Source organism: Camelus bactrianus, chromosome 10 (genome assembly GCF_048773025.1).
Source record: "Camelus bactrianus isolate YW-2024 breed Bactrian camel chromosome 10, ASM4877302v1, whole genome shotgun sequence".
Lineage (NCBI taxonomy): Eukaryota > Metazoa > Chordata > Mammalia > Artiodactyla > Camelidae > Camelus > Camelus bactrianus.
The window spans coordinates 58,065,476-58,077,568 of NC_133548.1; the positions used below are offsets into that span (position 1 = coordinate 58,065,476).

A 12,093-nucleotide genomic window follows, 5' to 3' on the forward strand; every position below is an offset into this window, starting at 1 on the left:
AAGCTCAGTGGTTACATCAATCCCGAGTCTTCTAGACTAAAGGTCAGCAAACTTTTCTGAAAAGGGCCTCACTGTATATCCAACTGCACAGGTCATATGGTCTCTGTCACAACTACTCAACCCTCTTATTACCTCAAAACAGCAGGCAGACAATATGTAAACCAATGAGCCTGACTGTGTTCTAAAAACACTACTGTGGACCGTGAAAAATAAATTTCATATAATTTTCACCTGTCAAAAATATTTTATTATTTGCAACCATTTAAAAATGTAAAATTCGTTCTTAGCTCACAAGCCATATAAAAATAGACAGCAGGTCATAGTTTGAGAACCTGTTCTAGTCTATAAAGAACCTACAGGATTCATTCATTGAATGTTTACTGGACACCATCTATGTACCACAAACTACTGACAATGGGGACACAGCAGGGAAAAAACAGACCTGGTCCCTTCCCTCAAGAAGCTTAAAGACTTCCAATTAATAGCATATATTAAAGGAAAATCAATTTTATCATAAGTGTCACCGTTCCATTCACAAACTTGCACTTACAAGCTCTAAAATAAAATGTCTTAAGATAGATGCACCAAAAGAGAAAAGACAAAAATGCTAACACCTAACATACTACAAATAATACAGCTGGCAACTTGGTTCAAGTAATGGTCATTAAAACAAAAATTCTGGGGAACATAAAGTCCTCGGGCAATAGCTACATAACAGGCTGTTCCAAGTGTATTTGAACTTCCCTTTATTTCTTAATAACTGTCATGCTTGAGTCCTACAAAGCAGACAAAAAGTGAAATACTAAGTGAGGTGGTCATAAAGAAAATCTTTATATAATTTTAACATGTAAAAAAATTAGCAAAAGAAAGTAGATTGTCAGATCAATTCTTTCATCTCTCCATTGCTTTCTTCAGCTTGTATATGCTATATTTCTGGGACTAGAGACGTACCACCAAAAAAATTAGAGTAAATCCAAAACAATTATAAAAATGGGCAATAATCTGATTTGAGACCATATTTACAGAAAATCCTTAGCCAAAGAGGATATTACTGTGAAAAAATTACTCTATGATAATTTGAGAATAAAAACTCTGAGCAATTAAAATGATACAATTTTTTAAATCTAAAATTATAAAAGCATTTATACAATCAACTTACATTAAAATCAAGAAGGGCATCCATCTGATTTTGAATAATTGGTACAGTTTTTAGGAGTTTTTCTGTGTTCATTGTTCTCATAACTCCATCAGCCCTATTTAAAAAAAATGAAAACACTTGAGTTTGTTATTAAATCTACATTTCGAACTCCCATCTGGTTCTCTATTTAAACAGAACAAGTTGCTATGAAACATCACATGTTTTTAAGTCATTATTGAACGTGAAACCTCAAGCAGAAACCATACAGAAAAAACAAAAAAAGGAAACACCATATGTCTAACATCAAAGGGCTCATTTAAAACTAAAAAGAAGATGCAAAACATGAGACACAAAAATAAAAGCTTATATTACGCAGCCAGGTTCACAATGCATTTTCTACATGAGGAAATCATCTGATCCTCAACGTCACTCATTTGCATAAAGGGCAGTTTTATAGATTTTTTTAATTATAAATTTTAAAAAATCATTTGCCTCAAATCACTAAACAGGACACAATGGAGCCTGCAGTTGAACACAAGACTTGGTGAGCACTGCTTTATTTAAGGTATTTTATTTATGACTCAAACCAAAATAATTTTATTACAAAATAAGGGACATTTTTACCAAGACATTATAATCTGGCTATTAAAATAATTGATACTTAAAGAGGAATGATTTTTAATAGAATATTCTGATAAATTTTTCCAAAAAGATTTCTTTAAATATTTCTGTAGATATTTCTAAAGATAAAGAAATATTAGCATTACCAAATAAACTAGAATTTTACAAAACTGACAGCAGGAACACTAGATAAGAGGTACTGGCGTGAAGGCACACAACTAACTGTTTATTACACATCAGGCTCCATACTAAGGGCTTGATGTATGTTTTTCAAATCTTCACGAACTCCTGCAAATAATCTTGTTCCATTTTATAGACAAGGAAATTTCAGGTTTAGTGAGGTTATAAGACTATCAAAAGTCGGGAAACTGGTTTTTGGGTCAGGATGTAAACCCAAGTGTATGAGACTCCAAAACAGTGCTTTTCATAACCTTTTGGCAGAGTAACAAGGCCCTTTCAAAAAATTTATAGGCTTTCCCTAACTTACAAATGACCCATACTTATAAAGAGCTGCTCTACCCTAAGCTACTACCCCTTCAACCACAACCCCAGATACCATAAAAACAATTAAGCTATGAATAGTAAAAACAGTGCTTTGCAGGACAAGAGTTTAAAGAACAAACACTGGACTGCCTTAGGTAGGCAACTACTGACCAGCTTGACTCCAATGACTCTCCCAAATAAGATGTGTTAACTCTTAAATGATGCCTGTATCTTCTCAAGTACTAAATTACATTGACTGGTACCAGCTGCTGGAGTTTGGGATAAGGACACCACTCCCTCTTTGTAATTCCTTCTTTATTCTCATACACATCACACTCTCATTTCATCAGTCACCATTAGCCCCCTATTAGTCCTCCCTCCCTCTCCTTGCTGAATAACTTTTTGACTTCCGGGTCACTTCCTCTCCATCACAGAAGACTTGAATACTGGCTCAGTTTTTCTTGGTTAACTTCAACAACTTACATCCACAATCAATCCAACATCTTGATCTCAAAGTCCCTTAACCACAGCCCCTATTCCCATAGTCAGATCCTGACCTTACTGCCCCTCAAGAAACCACATTATCCCCACCCCACCCCTTCCCTCCACCAAGAGAAAAAGACAAAATTCAGACACCTCACCTTACGACAATAACCTTTTAACTTTCCAGCTGCCTTGGTCAAGTATCCTCATAGCAAAAACTATTTGACTTTATTATAAACTTCATTGTATCAATCCCACAACTACCTACATTGATCCCTTTTCATTTTTCCTTCTTTCATCTAGCTTATAATTCTACAGATCACTATTATAATTGCTAATACCCTTAACTCTTTTGCACTTCTCTTTCCCTTACAGTCACTTGGCAAATTCACAATCCTGGGTGAACGTACATTTACCTCCTCCACGTCTATACACATGCAGCTGGGCTTTATAAAGGAAGTAAGTATATATATAAGTGAAAAGTCATTTAATAATACTGAGTAATAACCCATTTTGATTTTTAATACTGTATATTTCTATTAAAAATTATAGTTAGACTTCACCTCATTTTTTATACCAAGATATATTCTAAATGAACCATAGATATAAATATGAAGTATTGAGTCTATAAAAATATCCAATAAAAACATGAATAGATAATTAATCATTTGGGGTAGAAAAATCCACTCCGAGTTTGCTTAAAGAAAATAGCCATAAAAAAGAAGATAACAATTTTGATCACTTAAGATTTTTTTAAGTTTTAATAATGCTAAAAAGGGGGTGGGGTGGGATATGTGTAATCCTTATGACAATTTCCCCCCAAATCCAAAAGCTTATTTGTTAGTTTGCCATGTGCTAATATGCATTACATACAGTATATCATTTAATTGTCACAACAATCCTAACAGATAAGTGCTATTAACATCACCACGCTACAGATGAAAAACTACAGATGGAAAACTTGGAGCTTAAGTTAAGGCTTCCTAACTGTGCCACAGCATACTACTACTGAACAAATGGGTTATATGTATACCAAGATATTAATCCCTAAACCTTCAAGCCTCAAGCAGTCTTCTCCATGTAATCCACTGTCCTGTAAAAAAATAAAAGGTTGTGTGCCATGATGTGGAAAAAGTTCCAGCAAACTGATGGATATGTAATAAAAGATACTTGTTCTTAGGAAATAGGCACTCAAGTATTAAGAGCTATAAACTGTAAAAAAGCATGAGGTACTAAATCCACTCTCAAATAGATCCACAAAAAAGTACACAAACACACATACACACAGAAAAATTAAGCAAATGTGACACAATGTTAAAACTGGTGAATCTGAGTAAAGTGTATAGGAGTTATATATATTACTCTTAAAGCCTTTCAGAAAGTGAAATTACTTCAAAATAAAATTATTTTTAAAAGCTAGCAAGTTGGCTGAAGTATTCTACTAAAATCCCTCACTTAACTGGAGTGAAGCTACAAATCAAACCTAGATTTAACTCATTAAACGGCCTGTGAGTCCCTAACACAACAGAAAAGAATTTTTTAAAATCCCAATAGAGACGTGGGTAATGCATATTAGCACATGCATTATTTCTGGACTCTGGTAAAGAACATTAAAAAGCAATTAAGAAAACACAAACGGCATTTTAAAAAAGAGAGAAAAAGGCTTAACATCACCATTTAATAATCAATCAATATAAAATGAACACCTAAGAGATAACATTTTCACGATGATGGAAGAATGCAGTGAAAGAGGTATTTATAATTGTATTTAACTCAAGAATTTGTACAACTTTTACACCGGGCAATTTGGTGTTTTCTATTAAAGTGTTAAATCTGTATATTTCCTCTGACTTGTCAATTCTAAGAATTTATTCTACAGGAAACTTCACTTAAGAATGCAACGATATATAAAAGAACAGCTAATGCATTACTTTTTTTCTAAGATGAAAAATGGGAATAAATCAAATGTATATCTAGAACATAATTCTAAAGAAATTCCATTCAATCATAGGTCCTCTTTGATTCACTTTCTTTTTCCTTAGAATTAAGTAAGAGTAATTTCCTTTAGATAATACTAATTATATTGTGTATAATCAAGGGCTATTCTCATTCAAATAATGAAAGTTTGCTCTAATAAATACAGAAATGCAGCAACTCTCTTCAATCTCAAAACTGCCTTTTCAGATTAGAAAAAAAAGTTGCTATTTAAAAAAATCTATTAATCTGAAATCTACATATATCTTGGTCAGATTTAAACAAACACACTTTATAGTGAAGTACTAACATAAGCCCAGCTGGAAAATAGTTTACTGGACAGAATACTGGGGTTAAGGATCAGACTTCTAGGATAAGCACCTCTACCATAATTATCTACAAAGTACCTAAATATATGAAACAAAATCTGTGAAATTTAGTTTTGTTAAGTTCCAAACTAATCACCTCCTGATTACGTGACATAGAACATTTAAGTTCAGCTTTAAAGTTTCTTGTGTAACTGAGAGGTTACTTTTACATTTATATTACACTTTCCACTTCAGTCTAGTAATCTAACATTTTAAGAGAATAAAGAAACATATTAATTGCTTAGATCTTTGAGCAGCAGCGAAACTCAGAAAGGCATTCACTAAAGTTATTTCTGAAGAAGCCAAGGTTCCTCTTAGGGGAGGCCTCCATAGCTACAAGGGTCATCAATGCTCCTTAAGAATGTCTTCAGTGGCTTTTTCCTGGGGACTCATTCATGTAGCCTAAGAAAAACTTGTATTCTATACTAGCCTTATCAGGTATATAAGCACTGATTATATTATTCATGTGATTACTTCTCGTGCCAAAAGACTGTGATTCAGGGTACAGCAAGAAATAAATTCATCCTCTGCATCCAATATTTAAAAAAACCTTTTATAAATACAAAACAGCATGAAAAGAAAGACACAGAAGGACATCTCATATTTATGGATTGGAAAAAATGTGTTAAAGACAGCAACACTCCCCAATTTGATCTATATATTCAACGCACTCACTATCAAAATCCAGCTGTCATCACTGCAAAAACTGATAAGATGATCCTAAAATTCATATGGAAATGCAAGAGACACAGAACAGTAAAAACAATCTTGAAAAATAAGAGAGCCAGAGAACTCACACTTCTCAATTTCAAAACTTCCTACCAAGCAACAGTAATCAAGACAGTGTAGTACTGGAATTAGGACAGACATAGATCAAGAGAATAGAATTCAGAGTCCAGAAATTAACCTTTACACTTATGGTCAAGCTGGGATAACAGAATATCCACATACAAAAGAATGTATTTGCATCCACACCTCATACCATATACAAATATTAATTCAAAATGGATCAAAAACCTAAATGTAAAAGCTAAAACTACAAAAGTTCGAAAAAGTGAAGGAGTAAACCTTTGTGACCTTGGATTAAGCAATGTTTTCTTAGACATGATGCCAAAAGTACAAGCAGCCAAAGAAAAAAAACAGATAAATTGGACTCCATCAAAATTCAAAACTTGTTTTTCAAAGGATAGCATCAAGAAAGTGAAGACAAGCCACAGAAAGGGAGAAAATATTTTTAAGCTATGTATATGTCCAGAATGTATTTAAAAAACTTACAACTCAACAAGAAAAAGAAATAACCCAATTTAAAAAACGAGCAAAGGATCTGAACATTTTTCCAAAGAAGATATACAAATAGCCAATAAGCAAATAAAATGACACTCAGTATTAGCCATCAGGAAAATGCAAACCAAAATCACAATGATATACCACTTCACACCGACTAGGATGGCTATAATCAAAAAGACAGAAAATAACAAGTATTGACAAGAACGTGGAGAAACTGGAACCTGCATACACTGCTGGTGGGAATGTAAAATCATTCAACTACTTTAAAAAATGGTTTGGCTGTTCCTCAGAAGGCTAAACATAAGAGCTACCATATGACCTAGCAATTCCAGTCCTAGACACATATCCAAGAGGACTGAAAAGATAATCTACACAAAAACTTGTATACTAATGCTCACAGCAACATTATTTCTAAGAGCCAAAAAGTAGAAACTATTCAAATGTCTATCAGCTGATGAACAAAACAGTATAATCCATACAACAGAATATTATTCAGTCATAAAAGGAATGAAGTACTGATATATGCTACAAGGATGCTACAACTTGCATACATAAAGCTAAATGAAAGAAGCCAGATACAAAAGGCCACATATTGTATCATTCCATTTATATGAAACAGCCAGAATAGGCAAATCCATAGAGATAGAAAGTAGATTTGTGGTTTCCAGGGTCTAGAGGAAAAGGAAAATGGAAAGCATTGAAATGTTTTGGGATTAGATAGCAGACATGATGTACAATTTGTTAAGTATGTTAAAAACCCCTTAATTGTCCACTTTAAAAGGGTGAACTTTATATTGTGTGAATTATCTCAATAAAGCTGTTATAAAATTTAAAAGAATTCTGAAAATCCAAGTGCAAAAAGTATCTGATGTACTTCTTCAAAGAAAAAAGTTCACCTTTTAAAACTGGCCTAAAATTCTATAATTCATAATCAATAATTCCTATGGTTTACATTTTAAAATATTCAAACCCATTAGATGTCAAAAAAAAAGCTCAACTCACCCTCTCTTCACTTTTGTGAAATCAAATGCAACTTGTCTGTATGAAACTGCTTTTTCATTTAGATATCTACTATACCGCCTAATAAATGTAGACATGTCATAACCTGTAAGAAAAGAAACAGAAGTATTGCAAAAATTATTAACATCCCAATTTGCTTAGAAAACTCATTTTATCCAATGGCCATAAAGTCTTGATATCCCACTCTCAGTTTAGTGATGTAAATTAAGTGACATTAAAATCTCTATTACCTCACATTTTTAAAGTCAAGTAAATGTCACATGCAGCTTAGAAAAACCTTCCCCCTTAGAATTTCACTAAAATAATAATTCTGTTTTACTTCTGATCAACATTCCTATCTTTTAACAAGAACTGGAAAAGCATGTTTTCTTACACTACTTGACAACCTTATAACTCAAATTTAATATCCTATGGAACCACAACATCACTCCTCAAAACATTAAGTAATTTAATAATTTTCATATTTATGAATCTTTAGCTGCATTATTATTTAGAACAACAATAATTTATGTAGGCCTTATACCTTATAAGCAGTAAATTACTGCATAGTACAACAAAAGAAATGACAATATGCAAGTTTAAGGCATAACAAAAAAATGTATATAAATGTTTTCAACAAAGCTTTCTTAATGAATACCTAAATCAAAGATATTGTTTCAACACAATAATGACATTTGGAAAACTTCAGCAATAAAAAATCTAATCAATATCATTAAACAAACAAACAAAAAACCCTTGTGTTTTAGCTATTGCCTGGCTCAGGAAGTCTATAAATTTTTGCTCTTCATTGAAAAAGCAGGTCCATTCTATTTTAGCTCATTTTCATCTAACAAATTTAACTTTAGTTGATGGTCTCTGCTACTTTAAAAAGAATACCAAAACAACAACAACAACAAAAAAGCAAAGTGACTAGATTTAACATAATCACCAACTCATTTATCAGTAAATATTTCTTGAATGGCTACTAATTTGCCACTGGAGAAAAATCAGTGAACAATACGGAAAAAAAAAATGACTGCCCTCAGATAGTCTTGTAGCTGCTAGCGTTTTTTATAAGGTATTACATACATTCTTCAGGTCTTTAGTTCACATTGTTCCTTCTAATCCACTCCACTCCATCCTCACTAATGCAGGAAAAAATAGCTTATCTTTCAAGGCTCAGTCTCTGAAACCTTCCCTGAACTCTCTGCATTCCCATATTATTCTTAACTCCAAGTACAACTCATAGCTATTAGATGTACACAGTGCCTATCTCACTCACTAGACTAGAAGTTTATTTATATTATATAAACCTAGTGTAACACCCAGCATATATTTAATAAAATACACCAGAATCCATGCAAACAAAACACATTAATAATCAAAATTACTTTTCAAAAACATCGCTGAATTATATGCTTTTAATTATCATTTCAGTTATATCTTTATAATCTCTTTAGAATATAAGCTTTAAATAAAAGGTCTAAAAGCTGTTCTCTACCTAAAAGGAATGAATGCCTTAAAACCTTATCACTAGAAGTGCTTAATTTCCATATTAAGAAAGTGGAAAATCAGTAGCTAATAAGACACAAAAACCCACTTGGACATATGCATATATTCTGCTCTAGAGTAGTGGTCTGCACATCGTTCGCCATAGACTCTTAAAGTTCAAATGAACTGAATAAGGGGGAAAGCAGAAATAAAAAGATGAGGAGGCAGAGTTTATTCCATGTCCTGGAAAACAGAGCAGCTCCAGTTTCATCTGTTACATATATCTAACTTCTATTTAAGATTTTATTTGAAAAAGGGATTCCGTTGCTTAATTTTTTTTCTTAACTCCTTAGAGTATTATATCGCTTATTAAAGTAGAATCAATCTTGTAACACTTGGTGCTATGTATACATTATTGACCTTATATAATCTCTGGAAGGCTAGGTATTCAATTCATTCTAATTAATACTTCCATTTGCCAAAAGTAAACCAGTATTGAACTGGACAGTCCCTAAACACAAACAAAGCTAGTCACTAAATTCCAATGATTTTATCTCTACAAAAGCCACAATTCAGTCCCTCATAATCTAATTCAGCCTGGACTGAGCTATGGTGCTTTCTTTATCACATACACTCCTTCCCCTTTCCCCCCTCAACTCAAAAACTCTGATGGTTTCTCACTGCATTATAAAATCTCAAGTCTATCAAAATCTTCTTGCATGATTTTGGCCCCAGCTTCTTGAGGGTTATCTGCCACTACATGTTCTCCATCATCATACATTCTATTCATACTCATTTTCTGTATAAATCTTAAATATCCCTGTTCTTTCACAACCATGTACATCTGTGTACCTTTGCGGAAGCCAACTCATGCCCTCCTCCATCCATCTTTTAAAGCGCAACACAAATCCCACCTTCTCTAAAGATATTTCCCAGATTAAACCTTTCTGTTGAATATTCACAAGTCCTTTGGCATGTCCTTTATGAGGCTCTTCCTAGAGTTCTATAATGCTATCAGTCTAGTTCTGGAACTAAGTATAACAAATCCCATTAAGACAGAAAGTACATAGAGGGCTACAATACCAGATGACAGCAATTTAAAGTTACTGGATTAAAAGTAAAATAAAAAAGTAGGTGAGTATCAATGAGCAATTCATCTGAATAACACATTTTATACTTACCTTTGCTACTAAAATGTATGATATTCCCAACTGCATTTCTTGGAATAAAGTATAAAACAACAACAACAATATAAATGAAAGCAGATACTTACATTGTGTTTCCTGTGTCAGGTACCATTCTAAGCACTATACATTTATTAACTAGGTTAAGCCTCATGATACTCCTATAGGATGGGTACTATCATTATTCCTGATTTTACAGATGCAGAGAGGTGAAGTAACTTGCTCAAGTTTATGTAGCTGTTAAGTGGTAGAGATGGGATTCAAATCTAGGCAGTCCAGTTCCAGAATCCACTCTCAAACTACCCTATACTGCTTTCTCAAAGAGCTTTGGGTATCAAGTAGTGAAGTCAATCTTAATATTCACATTAAAAGACAGTTTTTCCTTTCCTGTAACTTTCACTAAAACATGATGTTCCTCCATAGCACACGTTCTCAAGGACAGAGTTCAACTCTGCAGTAATTGTCAAATGGGGTCACTCGATTTTCTATAATGAGTAAGTTGTCTTTACCTTGCAATCCACTTTTATCCAAAAAATTGCTTAAGTTAAACAATGTGTTTCTTGAAGCCAAATACTGAATAAAACGCTGAGGGGAAAAAAAAACAACAAATAATTATGTCAAATGTAAGTACTGACATCTAAGAAACTCTAATTTGAAAATTAGGGGAGAAAATGGTGGTTAACACATTTCATTAATCTTACCTAGTTTAAATTTCTCATCCTTAGTCCTCCTATTAGTTACCAAACCTAAAAACATAACATTTTTCACTAGCATGCAGTAATTTATTAAAGCCTAATGCCCACAGCTATGGCATTAATGATAAAGTAAAAGGAAACAGGCACTTTTAAACTGGAACCAGTAATTCTGGCTTTACTGCAGCCATATTATAGCTACAGCTAATCACATTCAGGTGGCAGCTTTACTGTATTGTACTGTATTAAAAGTAAAATAAAATAATAGGTATCAATGAGTAATTCTTTTGAATAAATGATCATGATCTTAGGTAAACACATTCCTGATAAAAATAGAAACTATTATCCTAGTTAAGATCAAAATGTTTCAAGTTACACTGAAGTCAGTATACCCGAATATTTTTGCTGACTCTGTACACTGCTTATAATGAATTAGAAAGCAACTGAGTAACATATGTCCTAAAGATGGTCACATCTGTTACCTAAGTAATCGTATTTCAAGTAACATCTGGAAATAACTTTTAAAACTTAAAGACTACAAATAAGATCTTTTGCTATGGTGCTATAACAGTGAATAATAAAAACTAAATCTCCAGCAAGGGCAAGTTAAAATTACAGAATGTATGATCAATTGTGTAGTGACTAAAGATGATAAATACAAAGAACATAGAACATGGAGATGCTTATTATGGTGTGATATATAAAAAGGTTAAAAATAATATTTTATCTAATTACGATTATAGCTACAAAAAACTCTTCTGGACAGGACCAGAAGGGAACAACAAAAAGTGCAAATAGATCTGATGCAATGTAAGAATTGTGGGTAAGTTTCTGCTTTAATTTTGAACTTTAATGATGCTATATTTGGTATCTGTCAAAGATGACATCAGAGTCTCATGACTGAAAAACCCAAAATAATGAGTAAAATGATGGATGTCAGGAAAATCACTATGCTCAGTAGTCTGATACCAATGAATAAAGTCCCTCCACATCTCTATGGGAGCTGTCTCCCAGCAACTAGAGTTCTGCATTTTTCTAAGGCTCATAGCAATATACTAGATTTATCTAGTTCCATTCAAATTTTCTTTAACACAATTCAAAATATTTCTTCTGACACAATTTTACAAATATTTATACTAGCCTGGGAAAATCACTTAAGAACTAAAAAATAAGTTGCTAAGGCTATCATGGAAAACAAGATGATTCTCTCCAAACATTAAATTGCAAAAGCTTATGCATCTTATTTTTAACCCTTCTGGGCAACAGAGACTTTAGACACAACTCTCTGCTGAAGAGGTATTCTTCAATTAGTCTCTCTCAGCAAAATGCCATCTTAGTCCTTAATATCACAGCCTCGAACCAGGCAAAGAGCT

At 32.9% G+C, this 12,093-nt stretch overlaps 1 protein-coding gene across 13 annotated transcripts in view; it reads right to left on the minus strand.

Moving 5' to 3' along the window:
• Positions 1 to 12,093, minus strand: part of PICALM (phosphatidylinositol binding clathrin assembly protein) — a 94,055-nt gene that overhangs the window by 49,964 nt on the left and 31,998 nt on the right. For all 13 annotated transcript variants that reach the window (XM_074372803.1, XM_010973411.3, XM_010973409.3 and 10 more), the window contains exons 3-5: positions 10,538 to 10,613; positions 7,357 to 7,459; positions 1,160 to 1,253 (exon numbers count right to left, since the gene is read on the minus strand). In XM_074372803.1, the coding sequence (XP_074228904.1) occupies positions 1,160 to 1,253; positions 7,357 to 7,459; positions 10,538 to 10,613 (273 nt within the window). The remainder of the gene's footprint in view (positions 1 to 1,159; positions 1,254 to 7,356; positions 7,460 to 10,537; positions 10,614 to 12,093) is intronic.